Source organism: Azolla caroliniana, unplaced genomic scaffold (genome assembly GCF_043228905.1).
Source record: "Azolla caroliniana isolate FFs.n. ecotype wild unplaced genomic scaffold, voAzoCaro1.0.p SCAF_15, whole genome shotgun sequence".
NCBI lineage: Eukaryota > Viridiplantae > Streptophyta > Polypodiopsida > Salviniales > Salviniaceae > Azolla > Azolla caroliniana.
This window is the reverse complement of record NW_028230450.1, coordinates 14,791,708-14,816,069: the sequence shown is the minus strand read 5'-3', so window position 1 is coordinate 14,816,069 and position 24,362 is coordinate 14,791,708. Positions and strand designations below refer to the sequence as shown.

The following is a 24,362-nucleotide window of genomic DNA, read 5'->3' as shown; positions in this document are numbered from 1 at the left end:
TCGGTGCTAACACCCATAAGGCCCCCATTTCATTATAGAAATAGTAGTGGGAGCATTACTACTCACCACCAACACATGCGAATACGATTACAACTCACCATGATAACATATATCTATGTATACAATTACAACTCACCACGACAACATATATCTATGTATACCATTACAACTCACCAAGACAAAATATATCTATAGCATTACAACTCATCAATGACATGTAAAAGAAAAGAAGATAAAAGTTCACATTGTAAAGAAACAGAATGTGTAAATGTAGGTAGGGTATTTGTCAATTGTCATTTATTATTGTTAATTATTGTTGTGCCCTTAGCTTAGTAACGATAGAGGGGCATTGTTTCGAATTTAGGCAAAAGTAGAGAGATAACTTGCAAAAAGTAGAGAGAGGGAAACTGAGTGATAGAAGAAGAGAAGGGAAGAGAAGGTTTGGATGCTTCCCCAGTCCTGTTTACACTCCAAGGGACCAATAGCCTTTCCCGGCAGTGGCGGACGGAGACCGGACATTGTCGAACCATGCCCAATAAGTAGGGTTAAACACTGCCGGTGAGGCCGGCACGGTCCGAGGAGTGAATGGTCCAGCCGACCGGCGCCACCCTTCTAAGCATTTCAGCAAAGGTATTAGGAGCTTGCCCTCGAGGAACGTGATGAAAACCTTCTCGATGTCCTCCCCTGGGCTCCTTGTCGCGGTACCCCTAAGGAGATCGGTACCTAGTTCGGTCCTCACTAGCTTGTACAAGGGGTAGGTTCGGCACTTTTTGATCCGGTTCGGAACGGCGTAGTCGCCCGAATCATAGCGTTCCCTAGCCTTGGGGATCTCCTCATCAAGGAGCGCTTTTAGGTTTGCCTCGAAGGTCGGGATCTTCTTGAATAGCTCGGGCACCGATGTTTCGTCATTCGATGATGCTTGTGACTTTAGGGCTTGCTCGACCAACACCTCTCGGAGTTGTAGCATTAGAGAATAGGCAGGATTGGACGCATTGTCGATGTAGGAGAACACGGGCTGGTGCTCAACAACTTGCAAGAGCTCCTTCTCCGAGAATTTGGTCGGGAAGGGCGAGCCCTTGTCGGTGGCATTGAGATCATCATGGAAAGTGGATGTGATGGCCTTCTCCACAAGCTTCTTCACCACTTCCTTCATGTTCTCTTCCAAGTGTCGGAGATCCACGGCTTGGCAGAGTGCGATCAAGTAGGTGGACGACATGAGCTTGAGGATCTCGACCGCCTCGGCTGACTTCCGGGCCGAGATGAGGCCGAGGGAGTTCACATCTTGGTTGTGTTGTTCCGCACTTTGGACGTGAGTTGTCACGGGGTTAGCAAGGTATTGGAGCTCGGAGCAATATGCGGCCATTGCGATCTCCGCACCCTTCATGCCATAGTCGAGGCTCGGGTTGGGCCCCCCTGAGAGGTTGGAGGGTAGGCCAGAGTTGTAGTAGTCGCAAACGAGCTCCGAGAATTGGGCGAACATGAGCTTACCGATGGCCGCGAGCGCGATCCGGATGTTGTCCATGGACACCCCGATGGGAGTCCCTTGGAAGTTCCCGCCGTGGAGGGCCATGTCCCGTGACACATCGATGAGAGGGTTGTCGTTCACCGAGTTGATCTCTCGCTCGATCGCGTGTGTAGCGAACCTTATCACCTCCACCTGGGGGCCGAGCCACTGGGGCGAGGTACGCAACGCGTACCGGTCTTGCTTCGGCTTCGACAAGGGGTCATTCTCATGGAGCTTTGCGGCTGCCTTCATGTAGGAGCTCCCTTCGAGCAAGAACTCCATGACCGCGGCGGCCTCGATCTGCCCCGGGTGATGCTTGAGCTGGTGCGTGAGTGGGTCAGTGAACTCGGGCTTCCCTTGCATGACCTCGCAGAAGAGGGCCGACAAGACCTCGGCCAGGAGGACCAGGACATTGGAGTCGAAGCAAACGTGGGATGCGACCGCGGCCCCAACCGAGGTCCCATTGACTAGGGCCAATCCTTCCTTGGGTTGGATCTCGAAGGGCTCCTCGATCCCCGCCAGCTTTAGGGCCTCGATCGCCTTGAGCTCGCGGCCATCGGGCACCACGGCCACCGAATTCGGCCTCGCGGTGATGAGCCCGGCAATGTAAGAGAGCGGCACAAGGTCCCCGGATGCTGTGATCGTACCGCGGAGCGGGATCTTCGGTATCACATTGGCGCAGATCAGCTTCCTCATTGCATCCAGGATCGCCCACCGGATGCCCGAGTAGCCTTGCATCAATGTGTTCGTCCGGACGAGCATGGCCGCACGCGCGTACTTGATGGGCAAAGTGCAGCCGTCCGACGGGCGGGCGATGACCCCTGCGTTGAGGAAGCGTATCAGCTCCTTTTGTAGATCAGTGGCTTGTGTTGTCCGGCGGTGTGAAGTGGCCCCGAACCCCGTCGTGACCCCGTAAGTGTCGGTCCCCTTTAGAATGTTGTTGAGGACCCAGTTGGAGCTCTCGTCCACACGAGCCTTGGCTTCGGCTTCATCGAGCTCGACCGCCACGGATGCGCGTTGCGTGATGGCCGTGACTTGGCCGACCGTGAGGCTACTCCCCCGTAGGACCACTGACTCGGTCTCCAGGAACTGGCGAACCATGCCTCGCACCTCATCGAAGTGGCTCGACTGGAGTGCCTCCGCGGCCTTCACCCAATGGGGGGGCTTCGCCACAGGGCCATCGATGAAGAGCGCATTCACACCGGCCACAGGCAACGGCAATGTGGGCGGGCGACGGAGCTCAGACAGCTTGGACTCCGCGGTAGAGTTGTTAGTGGTGGCCATGGTTGTCCAAAACAAACAAATTGAGGCTAGATGATGGAAGAAATGGTTCAATGATGTATATGTGTGTGTGTGTGTGAGAGAGAGAGAGAGAGGAAAGGAGAGATTCACAAGACAAGGTGAGCACTTCACAAGTGTTCCCCATTGTTTTTCTTTTTAAGGAGGTTCTTTGCTTGGACTAGTCTCATGGAGGACCCGGTCCAAGGCACAAATGGTATTCACAAGATCTTATGTGTTCGTTCTTTCACACACTTCTAATACAAACAAAACGTTATACCCCCAAGGCCCACACCCCCTTTACACTTTCTAATCCAAAGCAAGACTAGTCCTAGTCTTCCATTTGAACACATTGGTGCTACCACTTGCTCTTTCCCTTTGTACCCATCATCAATTTGTGTTTTTGTTGCTTGAATGCTACGGTTGATGTGATTCTCCACATGCCTCTCATCATCCAATTATTTGCACCATTGCAATTCCCGTTCGATGTTGCCTCGTTGTTAGAAACCTCCACCTTCAAAATGCCCCTCTCACTTGGTCTCAAACCTAAACCCATTCTCTGTCGTGGCAATGAATAGAACCTTGTGAGAGCACAAGGAATGGTCATCCTACAATTGTTGACATGAAAATACATCCCAATGGAGAATTGTGTGTTGAGTATGCAAAAATCATCGTGAACATCCCATAAGGCAACATGAGGAAAGGTCTTCCTTCACTTCCAAATTGTGTTTATTAAGCGTACATTTCTCCGGGAATGATTAATAGGTGGTTATGCTATATCATTAACGTGGGGATAGGAAAATGTAAACTTGGTCTCGTGACTTGTCAACTTACAAAATTCTTTTGCACATGGAATGTTGTTATGCGATTTCAAATTTCACATGTCACCATCCTTTCTTAGAAACTCCGTCTCTCTCTCTCTCTTGATTATTTGTCAATGTCCTAGTTAAAGTATGTTTCTTGACACTCAAAGACTGTAGCAACAAAGAGAGGTGTCACCACCCTTGAAATATAAGTGAACCATGGATGTTATCTTTAAGATTGAATCTATAAATCTTTGATGTAGGATGTCCAAACAAATAAAACTTACAAAGATCTAGAAGTAAGTTATCCAAAGATCTTACTCATTTTATAGATCAAATGACATTCCATGAACCATCTCTTGATATAATTTAGAGTCAAATTAGTGTGATGGGACTCATGCATATAAAAGCATTTACATCTAGTGATAAATCAATTAATTGTGACTTCCACATGTTACCAAATACATAGAATACTTGAAGAAGAAGATTATTCGTATTGAATCCCTAAAACATGTGAGGGATAATATTTGAAGAAGAAGAATATTCATATTGAATCCCTATAACATGTGGGGGATATCAATGACTAATTATAGAGTATTTAGGTATAAATAATTTTTACATGAAGATAACTAAATGTTCACATTGAAGCACTTTCATTTTTCTGTGATATCATGGTATTTTCTTGGCAACTTCTTTACAATGTATCATTTCCTTTTGAGAATCCTAGAATTGAAAGTTTTATTTAAGGTTATATTTGAGGAGCATTTGCAAACATAATTGGAAGGCTTCTTTTATGTTTAGAACAATTTGGATGTTTTAACTATGCTTTAGTAACTCATGTCTCTTCCATTTTGTATAATATACACTAATTAATTTATAGAATGCAATGGATCACATTGTGCTTTGCAAGAATAAGTACTAATACTCTATATGTATATGTTCGACAAATTGTTAAAATGCTCCCCTCTCTCTATTTTTGTTTAATGTCTTTTTTAATCCCTCCACCTTCCACTTAATTTTCATTCTACCCCTCCTTATTTAGTACTAATTCTCTCTCTACCCCTCCCCTTTTCCCTTCTATTTTGTCTCACTCTAACCTCCTATTTCTCCCCCTCTGTTTTAATTCATTTAGTTACTTTTTCACTCTATCCCTCCCTTTTCCTTTCAAAATTTTCCTCCTACCCTTCCCCCTTGCTTATCTAATTTTTCACTTCACCCCTCCCCCCTATTGATTTCTAAAATTCACTCTACCCCTCTTTTTCTAAAATTCATTCTACCCTCCTTTGACTTCTACCTTTTTACGTTCTACCCTTCCTTTCTCTTTTCTAAATTGTACTCTACCCCTCTCTCTTTCACTAATTTCCCTCTACCCCTACCCACTTGACTTCTAACTCCTATTTCTACTCCCTCTCCCTTTTCACTTTTTTAATTTTCTCGTTTTACCCCTCCCGCTAGTTTTCCTATTCCCACTCTACGCCTCCCTCTTTCACTAACTTTATTCTACCCCCTCGCCCCTTATTTCTAATTTTTACCCCTCCTCCCTTCTCTCTTAAATCTTATTTTACCCCTCCTCCTTTGTTTCTTCTAAATGTCACTATAACCTCCCCTCTTTAACTTTAATTTCATTCTACCCCTCAAACTTCTCTAAATTTTACTTCCTACTCTTGCCCCTTTTTCTAAATTTCAATCTACCCCTCCCCCTTCTTTTTTCTAGATTTTCACTTATACCCATCCCTCCTATTTTTCTGTGATCACCCTACCCCTCCCACCTCATTCCCAATTATTACTTTACCCCTCCCACTTTCAATAATTTTATTCTACCCCTCGCACCTTATTTCTAATTTTTGTTTCCTACCCTTCCCTACTTATTTCTAATTTTATTTCCTAACCCTCCCCCTTTCATTCTTCTAAATCTCACTCTACCCTTTCCTCCAATTTAATTTCCATGTCACTTCCTACCCCTCCCCCCTTACTTCTAAATGCATGCTCTCTACCCCTCCCCTCTCATACCCCATCCTTTTTTCAAAGATCTCTATAAAATCTTTTCCTACCCACCACTATACATCACCCTCCCTAACTCCCACATCACACATTTTCAAATAACCCCATAAAATGTTTTACCCCCCCACCAAATCCATCACCCCCCCTAACTCCCACATCATAAAATTTGAAACCTCTCTCTCTCTCTCTCTCTCTCTCTCTCTCTCTCTCTCTCTCTTATCCCTTATATTCCCTATATAAACCCCTCAAATTCTACATGGTCGTGTGCACTGATGAATTCCTTAGGAGCGAAACTAGTTTGCCACATTGACCATTTCTTTGTATTACCTTTTAAGTTTCTTAATATGAATTGGTTTTTAGTGTATCTCTCTCTCTCTAAACTTTGTATATATATTTCTCTCTCATCTTTGTATCTCTCTCTCTCTCACACACACACTTGTGTTCTTTAGCTAACACTCTCCCTCTCACATACACCCACCGATTGTATACAACTCGCACTTCTTGCATCATCCTCACGGTCTAAAACTCGCAATGCATGTAATCCATGTAATGTATGATCGCCGTTTGGTGCACATGTGCTACATGTGATGCATGATATCTTGTACTGGTTTTCGAGGGTATTGTCCAGTACCAACACCAAGTCTCCTTCTTGGATCTTTCATGAATGTAGTCTTTTCAGTTTGTCAAATCTTGCTTTGTTCTTGACCCAAGCTTCCTTAAGCTTCTTAGTGCTCAACCTTTTCTACATGTTCTATTTGACATTGTAGTTGTTGGATTCAAATAGCCAACAAGTCTTCTCTACTCATTTCTGACTTCCATGAGAGCACCGCACATGTAGAGATTTTCTCTTCAATTGGCCAGTTGTATGTGGTCTTGTCAGCCCACAACCCATATTGGAAGACCTTCGGTACTCTACCTTTGCAAGTGCCTTGACTATTGGGCCATGTCCTCTTTCTATCTTCCCATTCATCTTAGGATTATATGAATTTGTCAATGATAGCCGAATTCCAATCTTTCGGCTTTGTCAGAATTGGGCTCACCTCTATCGACCATTATCTTTCCTACACACCCACACCTATACACTATATCCTCAAGTATAAATGACATATTGTTGACGTGGCCTTTGATCTTAGTGCTCCCCCTTCTACATGATTTGTAAGTCTTCTTTGGCTAGCACAAAGAACCTCTTCTAACTTGCCCCCATCGGCATTGCCATTATATCCACAATCCACTTGTAGTGTACACCCGACAAGTAAGTTGGGTGCAACTCATGCCTATACTTAATATTGGAATAGAATTGACACATTGGGTGTGTTTCCACATACCTCTTGATTTCATTGCAGAATCTCGACCACCGATATCTTTCCTTTATTTTGCTAAATGTTGCCCAGACTCCACGATGTCCAATCCACTCCCTATCATGCAACTCCTTTAATATCTGCTCCCGTTGCACTTGGTCATAGATAACCTGTTGGATTTCCCATTTTACACTTAGGGTGCTCCCATAGATATCCATCATGTAAGAAGAATCAGTGAGTCTTCCTTCAAAAGTTCAAGATGTTCCTCCCACTCCGCGTTCCTTCTTTCCATGGTGCTTGTAGATACTTCATCACATTTTTCTTCCTTAAACTCATGTTCTTCATGTGGCTCACCCCTTCTAATTGTGTTTATGGCTAAATTTCAATGCTCTTCTTCTTCATTATCTAATTCTGCTACTTGCTCTAGACACCATATCAACTATTGCATTCTTATCTCTAGATATATGTCGAAACTCGAGGTTGATGGATTTTATGTAGAAACACCACCTAAGCATCGCTTGATTTGGAATATCCTAAATTGCAATAATTCTGAGAACTAGTAAAAAATCTATCTCTACAATCACTCTTGCACCGATTAGATAGTCCATTTCTGTCTTGATGGCAGTTACTATCCCCCAAAGCTTTCTCTTCACTTGCACATACTTTCGCTAACACCCAATGAGCACTTTTGCACCAAATCAAATTGGATGTCTTCCGCCTTTTTCATCTTGCTAACTTATCATCCACCCGATCCCAATTGGACTCGAATAGACCGTGACGATTAGTGGTTGGGTGTAGTCGGGTTGTTTGAAAGCAAGAGCTTTAGCTAGACTCTCCTTCAATCTTCTAACTACATAGGAGTGTTCTTTTGTCCACTCAAACACTTCACCTTTTCTTAATGTTGGTACCTGGATATGATATGTAGGCCTAGTGTGGAATCCACCTACAATAGAAGACACATGCACCCAAGAACCTCCAAACCTCAGATCCCAATGAGACTCGAATCAACTGTGACGATCAATATTTGGGTGTAGTTTGGTTGTTTGAAAGCAAGAGCTTTAGCTAGATTCTCCTTCAGTCTTCTAACTGCATTGGAGTGTTCTTTTGTCCACTCAAACACTTCACCTTTTCTTAATAGTTGGTACACTGTATATGATATGTGGGCCTAGTGTGGAATAAACCTACAATAGAAGACATAAGCGCCCAAGAACCTCCAAACCTCACATACAGAATTGCAATCCTCCTTTGTATTCTGTATCGCATTGATCTTTGCTAGTGTCGGTTTTCTTCCGTATGGCTTATACACATGCCCTACCTCTAGTACCTACCGAACCCCAAACATTGATTTTGGAGCCGAAATTGTCACGTGTACTTCCTCTACTTTCAAAAGCACCTTATCACAATCCTCTATGTGATACCTAATGAACTTCTGACATCCAACACTATCCAACTCTTCATTCTTCATTCTTTCCTCACATCCTTTGATTTGAATATTATCTAAGAAAGGCATGGTTATGTGAGGGATAAAATCTTGGAGAACTTTGTGCATATTGTTCATCATGTGAGCAACCCAGTTGGTCTCACCTTGAGGTAAGGTGCACATCTGAAGTAATCCGATCGGAGTCCTAATGGAGATGATATCTCGGCTACTAACTGCAAATTGGAATTTATCGTAGCCAAAGTCAAGATCACCCATCGAGTAGATCGCCCTCCCAACAAACATCTCGGCAAAGTCATCTACTATCGGCTCCATTGTTGAATTTTGGATGATGACTCGATTCACCGAATGCATGTCTTGGATGAATTGAAGTTGCCCATCCTTCTTCTGCACCATAAACCATCTACTTGAGTATGGAGCATTAGATGGTTTCAAGATGCCCATTTTCACATTTTCCTCTAGAAACTCAATTAATTGCGGTATCCTCGCTCTTGGCACTGAATTAGCTTCAAATTCCACGGAACGTGTGGGATTACGAAGATGATCATCAGTTCAACCACTTTCAGATCCACACATCCAATTTTTGGGGATTGAAGGAGAATGCTTTCTCGTGTTGCCCTAGAATCTTCTTGAATTTTGCTTCTTCCATAGACAATAGACAATCATCCCCTCTATTGGCCGCCTCGGACGACCAAGTGGGAAAGGACAAAGCAGAGCGGGTAACACTTTTGGCACCTTCGAACTAGGAATCCTAGCTAGAGAAATTTTGCGACAAAAGGTCAACGGATTTTGACTAAACCCTTACTCAAGACCCACGCCCCCGAATCCGTTCAGAAACTCCACGGAGTTAGCGGTTAAAGACACCGACCCACTCCCTGCCAAATCAACCTCTGGCAGCGGACCCACCCTCCATTAGTATGGAACTCATTGTTCAATATTGTAATATTAGTGTAAACTATTAATAGCCATTACCGTTATGTATGAAAAAAAAATTGAAAAAGAAAAAGAAAAAGGTAGAGCTATATTTAAGGTTTTCCATGCAAGCACGTAAACCAAGATAACAAGTACTCTCTGACTTCCCACATGTGGACGACATGGCTCGAAGGATCTTGGACACTATTGTTCCCTCAGCACAAAAAGGTAACCTAAGTCATCTCTCCAACCCTGCACAACACAGAAGCTCTCCCTGCTCTTCTCTCCGCACAGATAGCTCATTTGCCTAGCCCGACCCTGAGTCAGCCATGACTATCGACATCTCTTGACTCTGCTTTAGCTTTCTGATTTCAGTTTGATTGCTCCTTGCAATTAGCATGTCGTCGAAGTATAGGAACAGATAGATCCGGGACTCGTCCGCCAGTTGTCGAGTATATAAACATGGGTCGGAGTCGGACTGGTTGTAGCCGAGTTGTCGGATGTAGGAATCGAACTTCTCGTACCACAACCTCGACGCTTGTTTTAAGCCGTATAGGCTTTTCTTCAATCGATATACAAGATGAATTTCCTCCCCCGTCGCCGAGAAACCTATCGGTTGAGACATGTAAATGTCTTCATTCATATCTCCATGTAGGAATGTCGTTTTTACGTCTAGTTGCTCGAGAGAGGTCATCTTGACTACTGGCAAGAATATTTTGTCGTAGTCAATCCCATGTTCTTGCTTGAATCCCTTCGCGACGAGCCGAGCTTTGTATTTGGGCTTTTCCGAGTCAAATCCGTATTTGTGTCTGAATACTCACTTGCAAGGCAACGACTTTCTTCCAGCTGGTAGTTCGACCAGCTCCCATGTATTGTTTTGATGGATCAAGTCCATCTTGGATCTCATGGCTTGTAGCCATGTATTGGTGTCTGGTGTGGGTATAGCTTCTTTGTATGTGATTGGTTCGCTTGCATCAGTGTAGTTGACGTAGTCAAGGCCTGGTTGGTGGAACTCTGTTGGACTTCAGGCTCGTCCACATCTCCTGAGTGCCAATTTTGTCGGTTCAATTCCTTCATGTTGGTTTGACAGTCTTCAGGAGTCCTGTTGGATGACTTGTCCTTGTGATAGGATCTTGATGATGTTGAGTCGTCCTCCCCTGTTTTGGGATTGATTGACTTGGAGGTAGGGGACTTAGACGACTAGGATTTGTTTTTCCCTTTGGCCTTGGGTGTTTCAGTCGGGTCGACTCTGTCTCTTTTGACTCTGTCATTTCTGGCTCGCACCTTGTTTACTTTTCCTTTGTCGACTCTTGTCTATTCGACTTTGTCTTCGAGTTTGACTAGTGGACCTACTACTGATTCGGAGTCGACAAGTGTATTGTTGGCTTGGTTGAGTTCAACTGTTTGTCAAATCTCTAATTCATCTTTGGGTCCCATAGCTTGTTGCCGAATTCCCCATCGGTTCCATAACCGAGAAATATGCATTTCGTTGCATGGGGTTCTAACTTGGTCCTTTTCTCCCTCGGGAGGAATGTGTAGGCTTCGCATCCGAATATATGGAGCCTATCGTAGGTTGGTTGTTTGCCTAACCATAGTGCTTGTGGCACTTCGAGCCTGATTGCTTTTGACGGCGATAGATTGATCAAATATACTTTCGCCTGAAATGCTTCGGCATAGAATTCCAACTTTAGTCTATCTTGTTGGAGCATTGTCGTTACCCTCTCCTGGATCGTTTGGTTGATCTGTTCTACATGGGTGTGTATGGAACGGTCTTTTGATGTTTGATCCCTTTGTCGAACAGGTATTGTTTGAAGGCTCGGGAGGTGTATTCACCTCTGTTGTCGAATCGGAGTGTCTTCACTTTGTGTCCCGACTGGTTCTCCACTTCAGCTATGCACCGAATAAAGAATTTGAGCGCTTCATCTTTGGACCTAATTGAGTAGGCCCAAACCTTCCATGTATAGTCATCTACAAATGTGACGAAGTACCAGGAGTCACCTAGTGATCGCTCAGGCATAAGCCCACATATATCTGTGTGAACGAGCTCTAGGGGTTGTCGTACCATCTCATAGTGGAGAGAGTGCGGACTTCACGTATGTTTCCCATATCGACAATGCTCACAAAAGTCCATCTTTGCTTGGAGTTTCGGAATGTAGTCAACCGCCATTAGCCGATTGAGTCCGTCTTGAGACATATGGCCGAGTCAGCCATGCCATAGGTTCGGGTCGGTCTTTTCGGCCACGTTCACGGCCCCTTCTAGATTGATCACCATCATTGGATACAAGGTGTTGTACTTGCATGTGCTTCCTATTTTCAGATTTCCACGATTGATCATCCATGTTGACTCATTAAGAGTTGTTCAATACCCTTCTTCGGCTAACATGCTAATGGAGACCAGACTCCTTTTTAGTGCCAATACATGTCAAACTTGGTGCAGGATTATCGTGTTGCCATTCAACAATTGGATTGGTACATCGCCGACTCCAACAATTTTGCATTCCTACTCGTTGCCTAGTCAGACTGTGCCGCTGGCTCCGACCGAATAGTTCAAAACCCATTCAATATTAGGGGTCACGTGGAATGTGGTGCCAGAATCCAGTAACCACATGTGTGTATCTTGTGCACTATAGAGGACTTCTCTGATCACCGAGTCCTCTAAGGAGAGGATTTCTCCCGATCGGGTGTTGACAACATTGACTTGGTTGCATACTAGACAGTTATTCAAGTCGGATCGTCCTCGATTCCGCTCAGATTGTCGACCACTCTCTTTCCTCTTGATCGACCAACAGTCGGAAACGTTGTGACCGACTTTGTTGCAGTGTGTGTAGAAATCCCCTTGTCGCCTTTTTCTCGACTTCGATCGTTGTCGGTCTCCCCTCGTTCTTGACCGATTGGTATTCCGACCGGTTCTATCCAAAGTCAGAGATGTAGTAGTCATTGATGGTCGTCCCATTGCTTCCGGAAATATCATAGAAGAGTTAGAGCCCGTTAATATTGTCCTAGATAATATAGTGTGTGTAGTATCATTTAATATAATTAGTATCCCAAAATATCCCATTGTTTTAGGATTACCATGGTTCAAATTACATAACCCAAACATAGATTGGAGAACAAGAGAAATCCAGTATCGCTAAGCCTGAGGATCTACTCATAAGATTGCAACCATTTCGTTACATCAGTTGCGGGAAGAAGGGTGCAAGGAAGAAATGTTTCTCTTCGCAATATTAGTAAAACCCTCCGACACCACTAAAGAGGAGTCCACCATTCAACTTCCAAAGAAGTATCATAAATATGCCGATGTGTTCGATAAAGTGCAAGCCAATACACTTCCTCACCATCGACCGTATAATTGCCCCATCGATTTACAACCGGGAAAAGAGCCACCATGGGGACCGATCTACAATTTGTCACCAACCGAGCTAGAGGTCCTTCGAGCCTATATAGAGGAGAATTTGGAAAATGGTTTATTCGGCATTCGAAATCTCTAGCTGGCGCACCCATTTTCTTCGTAAAAAAGGATGGATCACTTTGTCTCGTTGTAGATTACCATGGCTTGAATAAGGTCACCATCAGAAATAGGTATGCACTTCCCCTTATCTGAAGTCTTTTTGAACGGATCAATAGTGCAAGGTTCTTCATGAAGATCGACTTACAGGGAGCATATAACCTCGTACGGATCTGACTAGGAGATGAATGGAAGACCGTGTTTCGCACCAGATATGGGCACTTCGAGTACATGGTCATGCCGTTTGGCCTCACTAATGCACCAACAGTCTTCTAGCACATGGCAAATGATATATTCCGAGATCTCTTGGATTCTTGTTTGATCATCTATTTGGATGATCTACTGGTTTATTCGAATACCCCAGAAGAGCATGATTCTCATGTATTGTTAGTACTAAAACAACTTTGAGAACATGGTATTTATGCAAAGCTGGAAAAATGTAGTTTCGGGTGCAACCATGTGGAATTTCTGGGCTATGTCATCTCCTCGGAAGGCATCTCCTTGGATCCAGCTAAGGTCAAAATGGTGGTAGAGTGGCAAACTCGTTCGTTGAGAGATGTGCAATGCTTTTTAGGCTTTGCCAATTTCTACCGCGAGTTTATACAGGATTACTCAAAGCTTGTTCTGCCTCTCACACAACTTACTAAGAAGGGACAATCATTCGTTTGGTCTAAAGAAGTGGACATGGCTTTTGAGAATCTTAAGAAGGCATTTACATCGGCTCCTATTCTAGCTCATGTTGATCCGGAAAAACCATTCATCATGGAAGCGAACGCGTCGGATTTTGCATTGGGTAGCATTCTATCACAACAAGGTAGTGATGAAAACCTACATCCTGTGGCTTTCCACTCACGCAAGTTTGACGCCGCCGAAATCAACTATGAAATTCGTGATAAGGAGCTATTAGCAATAGTGGACTCTTTTATGCAATGGAGGCATTTTCTAGAGGGATCCTCTCATCAAGTCACCGTATTCAGTGATCACAAAAACCTTGCCTACTTTCAGAGTGCTCATGTGTTGAATCAACGTCAAGCTCAGTGGGCCCAATTCCTCACATGTTTCGACTACAAAATTACATATCGTCCGGGGAAGCACCAAGGGAAGGCAGATGCATTATCACGACATTCGTATTTAGCACCGTGTCCCGGCGAGCCAGCTTTCGATAACCAAAAGCAAGTAATCTTGGGACTGGCACGACTGCAAGCAACATAGGTCTTCGGCATGCCCTTGGATTCTCACGTTATCGATACCATATGTGAGGACTTGAAGACATATGCTTTCGCGCAAGCCATTCTAGCACAAATTGATCCCTCTCGAGCATCTTGTTCACAATCGCCACAACCAGGTACAAACTATCGACAATTCGAATGTCATGATGGATTACTATTCTTTAAGAAACTCTTGGATGTTCCTAATGGTTCTTGCCGCCTTCGAGTAGTCCAAAACTGTCATGACACATATACAACTGGGCATTTTGGTAGTACTAAGACATTAGATTTAGTACAAGGATCATTCTGGTGGCCCTCTATGTGACAATTTGTCGAAGATTTTGTTCGGACTTGTGATACATGTTGCAGAGCAAAAATGCCAAGGCATCATCCATATGGTTTATTAGAACCATTACCAATTCCAAGCAAGCCATGGCAATCCATTGCTCTAGATTTCATCACAGATCTTCTAGTCTCTAAGGGATTCAATGCGATTTTAACAGTAGTGGATCGATATACGAAGATGACTCATTTCCTGCCATGTACTAAGGAAATCTCCAATGAAGAAATCGTCGAAATTGTCATGCGTGAAGTATGTTGGCATCATGGCCTTCCTGATAATATCATCAGCGACCGTGGACCCTAGTTTGTCTCGAAATTCTGGAAGCACCTTTTTAAAATGCTCAAGGTCACTTGTAGGTAACCCGCAAACCAACGACTAAGCAGAACGAACAAATCAAATGTTGGAGCAGTATCTTCCGTGCTTTCTAAGCTATCATCAGGATGACTGGGCAGATATTCTCCACTTTGCCAAATTTACCTATAATAACTCTGTCCACTCATCGAGTAAAGTTATGTCATTTTATGCTTATACGGGTTGTCACCCCCAATGGTGTATATTTGAAAACCCTAGAGTTACCCACAAATCCTTGCACAGAGGATCATTTGGAACGGTTACACAAGATACAAGCAAATTTATCTACTCATCTATAGCAAGCTCAACAAACACACAAGGTTTACGCGGATCTTCATCGGCTTCCATCCAGTTTTAACATTACAGATCGGGTATAGCTACTACGATGACACATCAAGACTACTCGCCCATGAGAGAAGTTGGATTATCGACGATTAGGTCCTTTCCGTATTATTGGAAAGATTAATGATGTCACCTTTCGTCTCGATCTACCCCCCCAACTTCGCATACATCCGGTGTTTCATAGTTCTATCCTCGAACCCTATCAAGACAACACCATCCCTAGACGTATTCCACAACCTCCACCCCCGATCTAACTTGAAGATGGACCCGAGTACGAGGTTGCCGCCATCCTCAATTCCAAGATTGTTCGCAACAAGCTTTACTATTTAGTTGATTGGCAAGGATATAGTCCCAACGAGCATACTTGGGAACCAATAGAGAATGTGACCAATGCTCGTGCTCTTCTTGAAGACTTCCATCGTCAATATCCAGATAAATCGGGTCCTCAATCCAAAATGCCTCGTGACACTCGTCGTTTTAAGGGGGGGATAGTGTCATGATATGGCAAGACTCGAACCCATGACCTTATGTTACATGGGTCGAGCTCTTGACCATTACACTATCTATTGTAATACGTAAGATAATATTTTTATTTAAATTTTACTATAGAAAATTAATGTATATTCCAGATTTCTCTGGAACATTCTAGAAGCTTCAGGACTACTCCTGAGAACACTATAAAAGGACGCAGAAGGCATTATTTCGAACCAAATCGGTTCAACGCCAGTCTTAAGCCTCCTAGCCTTCCTTGTATATTCTTCTCACATAATATATCGCTCGATCTCTCTCTCTCTCTCTCCTTCTCTCGAGTGTTCTACATCCTCTATTCCTCTTAGTACTAATATTTCTCTCTTAATACTAATTTCTTCTTTGTCTCAGTACTATTCTTGACACTCCTCTTGAGATCCAATGTCTTCTTTCTCATTGGGCTCATCTCCAGCAATCGGCTCGAAGTCTTCGGGGGTCGTAGATGGAAGGGAGTACCAGGATGTTGATTCATCAAAGACAACATCGAGGCTCACCCGCACTTGCGTTGTCCAAGGGTTGTAGCATTTGTACCCCTTCTGCTCGTGTGAGTAGCCAACTAAGATACACTTCTCGACCTTGGCATCTAGCTTCCTCCGCTTCTTGTTCGTCACATGCACATAAGCAATGCTACTAAACACCCTAAGATGTCCCAAGTTCAGCTTGCACCCGAAATACAACTCATGCAGCGACATCCTTGCTCCAGAATTAGAAATCCGATTCTGAATATAGACAGTCGTCCGGATTTCTTCGGCCCAATAGATCCTGGGCATGCTCTTCTCCTCCAGCATTGCCCTGGCTGCTTCAACCATTGTCCGGTTCCATCTCTCAGTGTTATTGGGTAGGCTTCACCCCCCTCCCAAGGGGAATTATGTGTGAGGGAGAGAGAGTGAAAAACAAATAAGGAATGACACAAAATGAGATATCTTTCATTATGCCCCATGGGTGGGGTTTATATAGTACAAAAGGGAACCGTTACAAATAAAGAATAAGACAAGTAGGGAGTTACATTACTTACCCACTTTCCCACCTTTGTACACATGCACACAAATGTGCATGTGTTCATACACATACACATACTCATCCTCACACACTCATTCATATTATATATACACATCAACCACATCATTACACATACCCTTATGCATCCCCATATATTCTTACGGGTAACACATGGCACGCCTGTGGGAGAGTGCATTGCACGGTGTACCCACTCGCCATGGCAACTCTTCTCGACCGGAACTCCATCGGTCGTCTAAACGGTCAGAAATCCCTCGACCGGATCACTGGTCTACGATCAATAACTTCGATCGAAGCGTTGCTTGACTCGAACCTTCTCATTCGGTCAACACAAGTCGCGATCGGATCATACACCAATCGGCTAGTTCAATGTGGCATGGCTCGTGAAATTGTGTTGTGCGTTTGTGTATTCTTTCTTTCATCATTTGAGTTTTGTTTTCAAACATGATTTGTACAACTTATTTTTTGAAATTCTAGTTTTTACCCTCATGTTTTTAAATTTTTATTTTCTACCCTCCATTTTCTAAACTTTTCTCATCTGCACTCGAGCTTCTGAAATTCGATGGTATGCCCTTGAATTATTGAAATTTTCCTCTCCGCCCATTTCTCTTTCTCTCTTGCTTTCTTATTTTCTTGTTCTTTCTTTGTTCTCCTCTCTGTCTGTCGATTTCGTTTTCTTCTTTATCTTCTTCATCGTCTTCTCTTCTTGTTGCTTCTTCGTTTTTCTCCTTCTTCTCCTTCTTTGTCGTTGTCCTCCTCTGATTTCTTCCTTTCTATCTGTTGTTTCTGTCTTTCTCTTCTTCCATTGGTCATCTATGGCCATTTCCATCCGTGGTCGTCCTTCTGTCTAGGCCAGCTGTGGTTGTCGAACGCTCTCTGCTCTACGGTCGTCGCCATCAGCTCGGCCGCCACTATTCGGCGGTTGTTCAAACAGTAGGCTCTCGATTTGGCCGTGTCTTTCCAAACACCTGTCAGATTTCAGCCATCTCTCGATGGCCGGCTTTGTACGGCTTCCGGACTGTCTTTCCGGCTCTGCCACCATCTGTCGTCGTTCGTCCGCTCCGTCGGACGTCAGTTGTATCTCGGTAGGCTCTTGGTAGACGTTGATCTCTCAGCCGATTCTCGGCCCAACCGTCTCTCAGCCATCACTTGGCCGTACTCTCAGCTACATGTCTTGGCTGCATTCTCGGAATATGTCGAGAATTTAGGGTGTGCCAGAAATGGCCCTACAATCATGGCTACCTCCTAGGTTGATAAGAAGGTAGGGACATCTTCTTCTTGCTATAAAACACACATATTAAATTGTGTGGCTAAGGTGTGAAATTTAGTGTACCATCTTGAGGTTCATATAGTTCCTTCAGTTTTGCCCACATTGCAATTGTAGTTATGAGTTTTCGAATAACATCTAACTATTTTTCATCTACATTCAACCCTAAACCCTAAGTCTAGCTCTTTTGTCCAGCTTTCGCCACTCCTTCCATTTTCTTTGACAATTGATTTTCAAGTTCTCAACTGGCGCCAGTTATGACTTTGAGGAGCTCCTCAAATTAAGTAGGAGCTCCATCCGAGTCTTCCATGTTTTGTAGTTTTTCTCTGTCAATTTGTCCAAGGTATATTTTCTGCTTGAGCTTGCCATAGTGATAGTAGTGAGATTTGTTTATCTGAAATAAGTTGTGGTGAGTTTTGTTGGTTATAGAAGAGTATGGAAATAAGATTTAGATCATGCAACTCAACTCTAATACCATGTAAGTGAAGCTAGAACATAATGGAATGGATTGACAAGAGAGAGTGAGTGAGTGAGTGAGAGAGAGAGAGAGAGAGATTATATTATCGTCTCCGGAAGTCAAATATGACCTATGAGACCAGAATATTACATTTCACGTGATACGTGTGAAAGTGAGTAGTGACTCTCAATGTTCAAGAACTTTACCAATGAATGTTGCAATCGAGAGTCCACATTGTGGTTGTGAGAGGAATTCATGCAAGGATTGGGCTCGTTCGAAGAGATATGGAAAGCATGGTCGAATATGATCAAAGGTAGAGCATTATATCAAACTATGATACTCAAACTCACAAACTTGTTTAGGGCAAAGTGTGCATAGCCAACTACTCTCATCACTTGTGCCCCAATGCCCCGTCTCACATCGCAATGCATGTGAGCTAAGTCGCATGGAAGCAATGGTTTGAATGGCAAATAATGCTCTAACATGTATCAATGTGTATGGTTTCCCCGGTCCGCAAAGAATATGGTTTTGTAGTTAGGTGCAACATGTGTAGTATAATGTGTGAACCGTGATCCTCCACATTTGTCCCATGTCATGATACATTGATGTTGCAAAAAGGCCTCATTTACAAAGGAATCTAGTGATGCATCATGAAGCAAGTATCTTGCATCCCATCTACCAAACCATTTTTCTAGTGTCGAAGACTGAGTTGAAATCGGAAGAATGTGCAACCAAGCTAAAAGCAGCCCCCACACAAGTAATGGGGCAAGGATTCGTGACCTGCGTTGGTGTTTGTGAAAAAGTGATGGAATGGTTGCACCAATCCACATTCGGATTGTGTGTTTCCAACCAGGATAGCCCTAAAACAATCAGATGTCGAGGGGTTGCAATGAGGTAAAACGTTAATACCTCCTGGTGAGGCCCAACTTGAAGCACCAATGGGACAATGGCTTCGGTAACCGCCCCCGAAGAGAGAACCCGTTCGTCGATAGCTTCAACGGATATGGGTTGTATTATGCGGACGGTGGGGATATTATGTGCTTGAACGAATGAGATATCGATGAAACAGGTAGATGCACCAGAATTGAGCAAGGCATGGGATTGTATTGAAGTAGACCCAAAACAAAGACTTACTTCCAATTTGTAAAACCTCTTGTTGGTGTAACTGAATTGTAGGAGCATGGAGAAGTAGGGTAACAAGAAATGTCCAGCGGCACGACTCCTACTACAGCCAGGCTTGGTTGTTTTCCTGTTGTCGAGAAACCTTCGCAAGTCGTGCACGGTGGGATTGATATCGAGGGCCTCGCACCGGGCAGTGGCGAATGACATGGCCGGGGGGGTACCACAATAGAGGTAGAGGCCATTGTCACGTTGATGTTGTCATTGGTCATCAGTTAATGGTTGGAACCGAGCATGGTCAATATCCATTGGAGTATGGGGGTCGACCTCCATCTGGGTATGAGTATTATTGATGGATGCCAACCATGGCTTGGTTGGCGAAACTAATACATATGGCCTTGTGATGGGAGCGTTGTGAGAGGAAGACTGAAATCCTCGAGTCCCACATTCCTCCTGTCAAAGCTCAAAAAGACGATTAGCACATTGAACAGCTTGGGAGATTACTTGAAACAACGATGTGGGCTCCGGAAAGTTTAAGAGAAGAGTCTTGACATCATTTCAAAGACCTCGACGAAAGTGATCGCATAAGGCTTCAAGTTGGTCATCCCAACTGACATCAGATGCGATCTAACGAAACTCTGAAGTACAGACTGATGCTAGACAAGAGCTTGTTGCAAGGAATAGAGCTTCGTGAGTGTCGTTCGACATCGGTTTGTCTCTCCGAACGTTGCTTCAAGCTCCGCAAGGAAGGCAAGAAAGTTGTCTAACAGTGGGGATGAGGTTTCGATCAATGGCGCAAACCACGCTTGTGTCAATCCGAAGAGAAGGGTGCCAACGAGGCTGACCCGAGTGAAATCGCTAGCATAACGTTGGGGCTGTAAACAGATGATAAGCTGAATTTGATTAATGAAGCCGCAAAGATGCGCCGTCAAGCCGATGAATTTGTCGAGTAGGCTGACACTAGGTTCTAGGACATATGGATGGGACGAGGAAGGGGTTGGGCTAGGTGCTGACAAAGGGTGACGCTCAGCGGGTGGGGGGTTGTTGGAGGTGCTGCCATTTTGAAGCTCTCGTAAAGATTTATGAAGGATTTCATTTTCTAGTTGAAGTTGTTCCAAGGCTGCCATTATTTGTTTTGGTTGTTGATAGAGTCGAACATGGTAGTAAGAAGATGGAAGGTGAACAAACTGTCACAAACGAGTAGAAGAGGTTAAATATTGAGAGAGAGAGAGAGAGAGAGAGAGAGAGAGAGAGAGAGAGAAAGAAAGAAAGATATATTAACGTCTTCTAAGACCAAAATTGGCCCATGAGACAATTGTTTTACAACCAAAATGGGGTGTTTACCCATTCATCGAAAGTAAAAATAAAATAAAATAGAGTTTAAGCTAAACAGTTCTAGTAAAAAAACATGTTCCATAAAGAAATGGCTTTATACTAGGCCGAGTTTCATTTCCAACCAAGTCTCTCAAAAAGAAGCAGGAGGTCAAAGGGTTTCGATGTGGATGTGGTCTGTGGTCCTAATGTAAAAGGTACCCCAACCATAACTTCTAGGCAGTGTAGCTCACGTTCCCTTATCTTCTTAATCGTTTCTACTCCACATCGAGGAACTTTGAAGCCTAATATCCGAGGGTGTTTGGTTGTTCTTTGCATTTTTGCTTCATCAAGAGAGAGGCCGAGTGGTGTAGGTGTGTCCACATTCATCGTCTCCCCTTGTTCCTGAAAAATTACATTAGTTACATGTTGGTGAATACTAAAAGGGTTATGGTTAACACTTTGTAATTTATTCTCCCTATGTTGTTTTAGCTCTAAGATATACCTACCTAATCTCTTTATATCCGGGGTATCTAATAGTCTAGAGAGAGTGGGAGAGGGTCCTAGTATGTCTTGGTATTTTGCCCTTATCTCGGTATAAGTCGGACACTTGCATGTAAAGTGATACTCATCCTCTATCTCTATGTGACATAGCCTACATAGCCTTTCCTCTCTAGGAACTCTATTAGCACGACCATTCTCAATCTCAAGTTGGTGAGATGATACCCTAAGTTGTCCAATGGCCACCCTTAGTGCATTCGATAAGAATGTATCCAGATATTTTGGTCATGTAATAAAACCTAACTTAGAGAAGTGCAAGAAGTGTTCCTTATAGTACAACATTTTAGATGGGAGTGGCTCTCAAGATGTAAATTTGCCATATTTCTTGGTGTATTACTTTCTTACAAACTTCATAAGAGATTAAAGTTTGATCAGTCCCACGATTGTACTTAAGGGGAGGTAGGTTATTAATGTCTATACCATTTGCAAGTAACCAACTCACTACAGTGCTATACCAAGAGCTAGTGTCTCCGGACGCATATAGGGATCGGATGCCTCAAAAGCTCGATGGGATATCCTATCTTGTGGCTGGCTATGTATCTTATGAATAAAAACTACCACTTGGAAAAGTGCAAAAACTAACATCGGGGCCAAACTGAACTCTGCTCTAATAATGTCATGTGGTATTGTCGATTTGCTTCGGAGTTGACGTGATAACATCATCACCAAAGGTCTCTCTAATTGCGTCCACATGAAAGATGGTAGACCTGGAGCCCATACTACTGATGCATACATGAGGGAAGGGGTCACTAATGAGTCGAAGAGCCATCCCTTAGTCTGTGGCTCTTGAAAGTATGCCTGATGGCATTGTCTCTCTAAGAGTGAGAGGGATGCATACCCTCTCGTTAGCCTATCTTAGGTTGCCTGGGTCATCGAGAGTTTACCGGAACGAGCACTAAGCGTAAGCAAGGGAACAAGAAAGAGAGAGAGAAAATAGACAAGAGAATAAGAACTGATATTATGCTTCCGTAACTGGTGTTGTTCACCTTGACTAGGGCCAAGGTGAACCCCTATATTTATACATGTTTGTGGGCTCTAAATGTAGTTCCATGCAAAGACTCATTTTCATGCACAACCTTTTGGAATGTTCCAACTTCTGGAGCTTTCTAGAAGCTTCTAGCTTCTGGAGCTTTCTAGAAGCTTTCAAAATCTCCTACATGTAGAATAGATAATCTACAATAATCTACTAAAAAGTAACATGAACATGTATTGGATGTGTTGGTTAAAACATTTGATTACAATACAATAGGTCAAGAGTTTGAATCATGACATGATTGTTGAACGTCCGTGTGGTGTGTGTTAACACACTTGACTATTCTTAAGGTGTGTTCACACCCTAGGTTAAGTTTGATTCTCAACATATCCAATATTTTTTATGTGGTATTGAGCCAAGATTTTTTTTTTAATCCATGAAAGAGAAAACTAGAACTCACCTGATTGAAGAGATTGAAGATGAAGAAGACAATAGGAGGCCCACAATGTGTGTTGAGTATGTATATGCTTACAATGCACAGTCCTTTGTTTCTATCGCTACTACTAGTATTTTATTACAACTCTCTAGTGTGTTTCCCACGTCAATCAAGCATTGCCTTAGTTTCAAATAATCACAACCTATGGTTGCGGAAAATCACTTTTGACCAAGGCTTTGTCGATCTTCAAAGGCATGGGGACTCAATTGTCATCTTAACACGATGGGTGAGCATACAATCATAGATCACTAGAAATTTGCAAAGGAATCACCATGAACCAAGAAAAGGTAAAGCAACAATCCAAACTATACACAACTATGATGACATCAAGATGGGGTTAGTATATTATGTAACATTGCCTCACTCCATGCAAACCAATGTCAAAAATCATGTGCCCTTACCACAACATATTCCATACACAATAGCTAACGATGCATACTTCCAAAACTTTCTCAAACATTTTTACAAGTTGTAAAAGCACCTCATGCATTAACATCATTGTCATTAGTATTTAGGTAATCTAGGGCTTTTTCAACATAGATAACTCAAAATGACTTGTATTTTTAATCGTGATTTGCCAAGCTTGTTGAGTTCATCTTTTATAGGAAAAATAACAAAACACTTTGAGAATGATTAATATGGACAACGGAATCTAGAATTTATGTAAAATGTCTTCAAGTAATTCAATTACACAAGTGCACCATACTTATTTACTAGCGCTCAAATAACATACACTCATTCTTGAGATATGATTACATCTATCAAATTCAAATGCTTTATCAGCACATTATAGGCAATGGATCAAATTTGGCACAAATATCATGATAATAGCGACTGAAAATGTCTATCCCACAAGCATTTAAGCATCGTAAATGCAAATGACGTAACGGTTTCATTAGCTCTCAATATGACATTCAAAACACTAAGTGGGGTAATTGAACTCAATCCCACAAGATGTTTCTCTATTTCCACCTATATATACCTAATAGATAACCTACCCCTCACCCACAAAAGAGATCAAAAGATGATGAATAGGCAAGATAATTACATAAATACTATGCCATGAGTGGACCATTATAACTGCTCAATCTGTACATATAATTATAAACTGGTGTACAGGACTTTCTGACCTACTAATTAGTACATCACCTAGAGAATCAATGAGGCAGAGAAGGGTTAAGCCTCTTTCAAGATATTTGCTCCTCCAAGCATATGACCCATTTGCCCTAACCTTTGAATATTATTAAACACTTGCATGAGATTTTCTGCCCTACTAATTAGTACATTACCAGGGGAATCAAAGAGGTAGCCTCTTCCAAGATGTTTGCCCCTCCAAGCACATGACTCATCTTGTCCTAACTAACCTTTACATATCATTAAAAAACTTCCATGAGATGGACTTCTGGTTGGTCTACCGCAGGAGATACCAGAATGTTAGATTAATCAATAACTGCAAATTATCACAGCAATAAAACATAACACAATAGCACTAATTTTTCCTAGAGCCATGGCAAATCGCAAGGATATTTGATATGTTACATGAGCAATCTATATACAAGTCATCAATCAATTTGATTTTGTACAGAACAAAGGGGAATTGCATGATAATAATAATAACCAAAGCACATCTGGGAGGTTATAAGAGTGGGG

General features: G+C 43.0%; 1 protein-coding gene across 1 annotated transcript; it reads right to left on the bottom strand.

Annotated features, from left to right (window-relative positions):
• Positions 1-263: 263 nt before the first annotated feature.
• Positions 264-2,856, bottom strand: LOC147854745 (phenylalanine ammonia-lyase-like). The gene has a single exon (XM_087331737.1). The coding sequence runs from the start codon at positions 2,786-2,788 to the stop codon at positions 464-466; it is 2,325 nt and encodes a 774-aa protein (XP_087187863.1). The 5' UTR covers positions 2,789-2,856; the 3' UTR covers positions 264-463.
• Positions 2,857-24,362: the final 21,506 nt, after the last annotated feature.

Coding starts and splice junctions, on each gene's coding strand:
- LOC147854745 (XM_087331737.1), bottom strand. CDS start 2,788: ATGGCCACCACTAACAACTCTACCGCGGAGTCCAAGCTGTCTGAGCTC.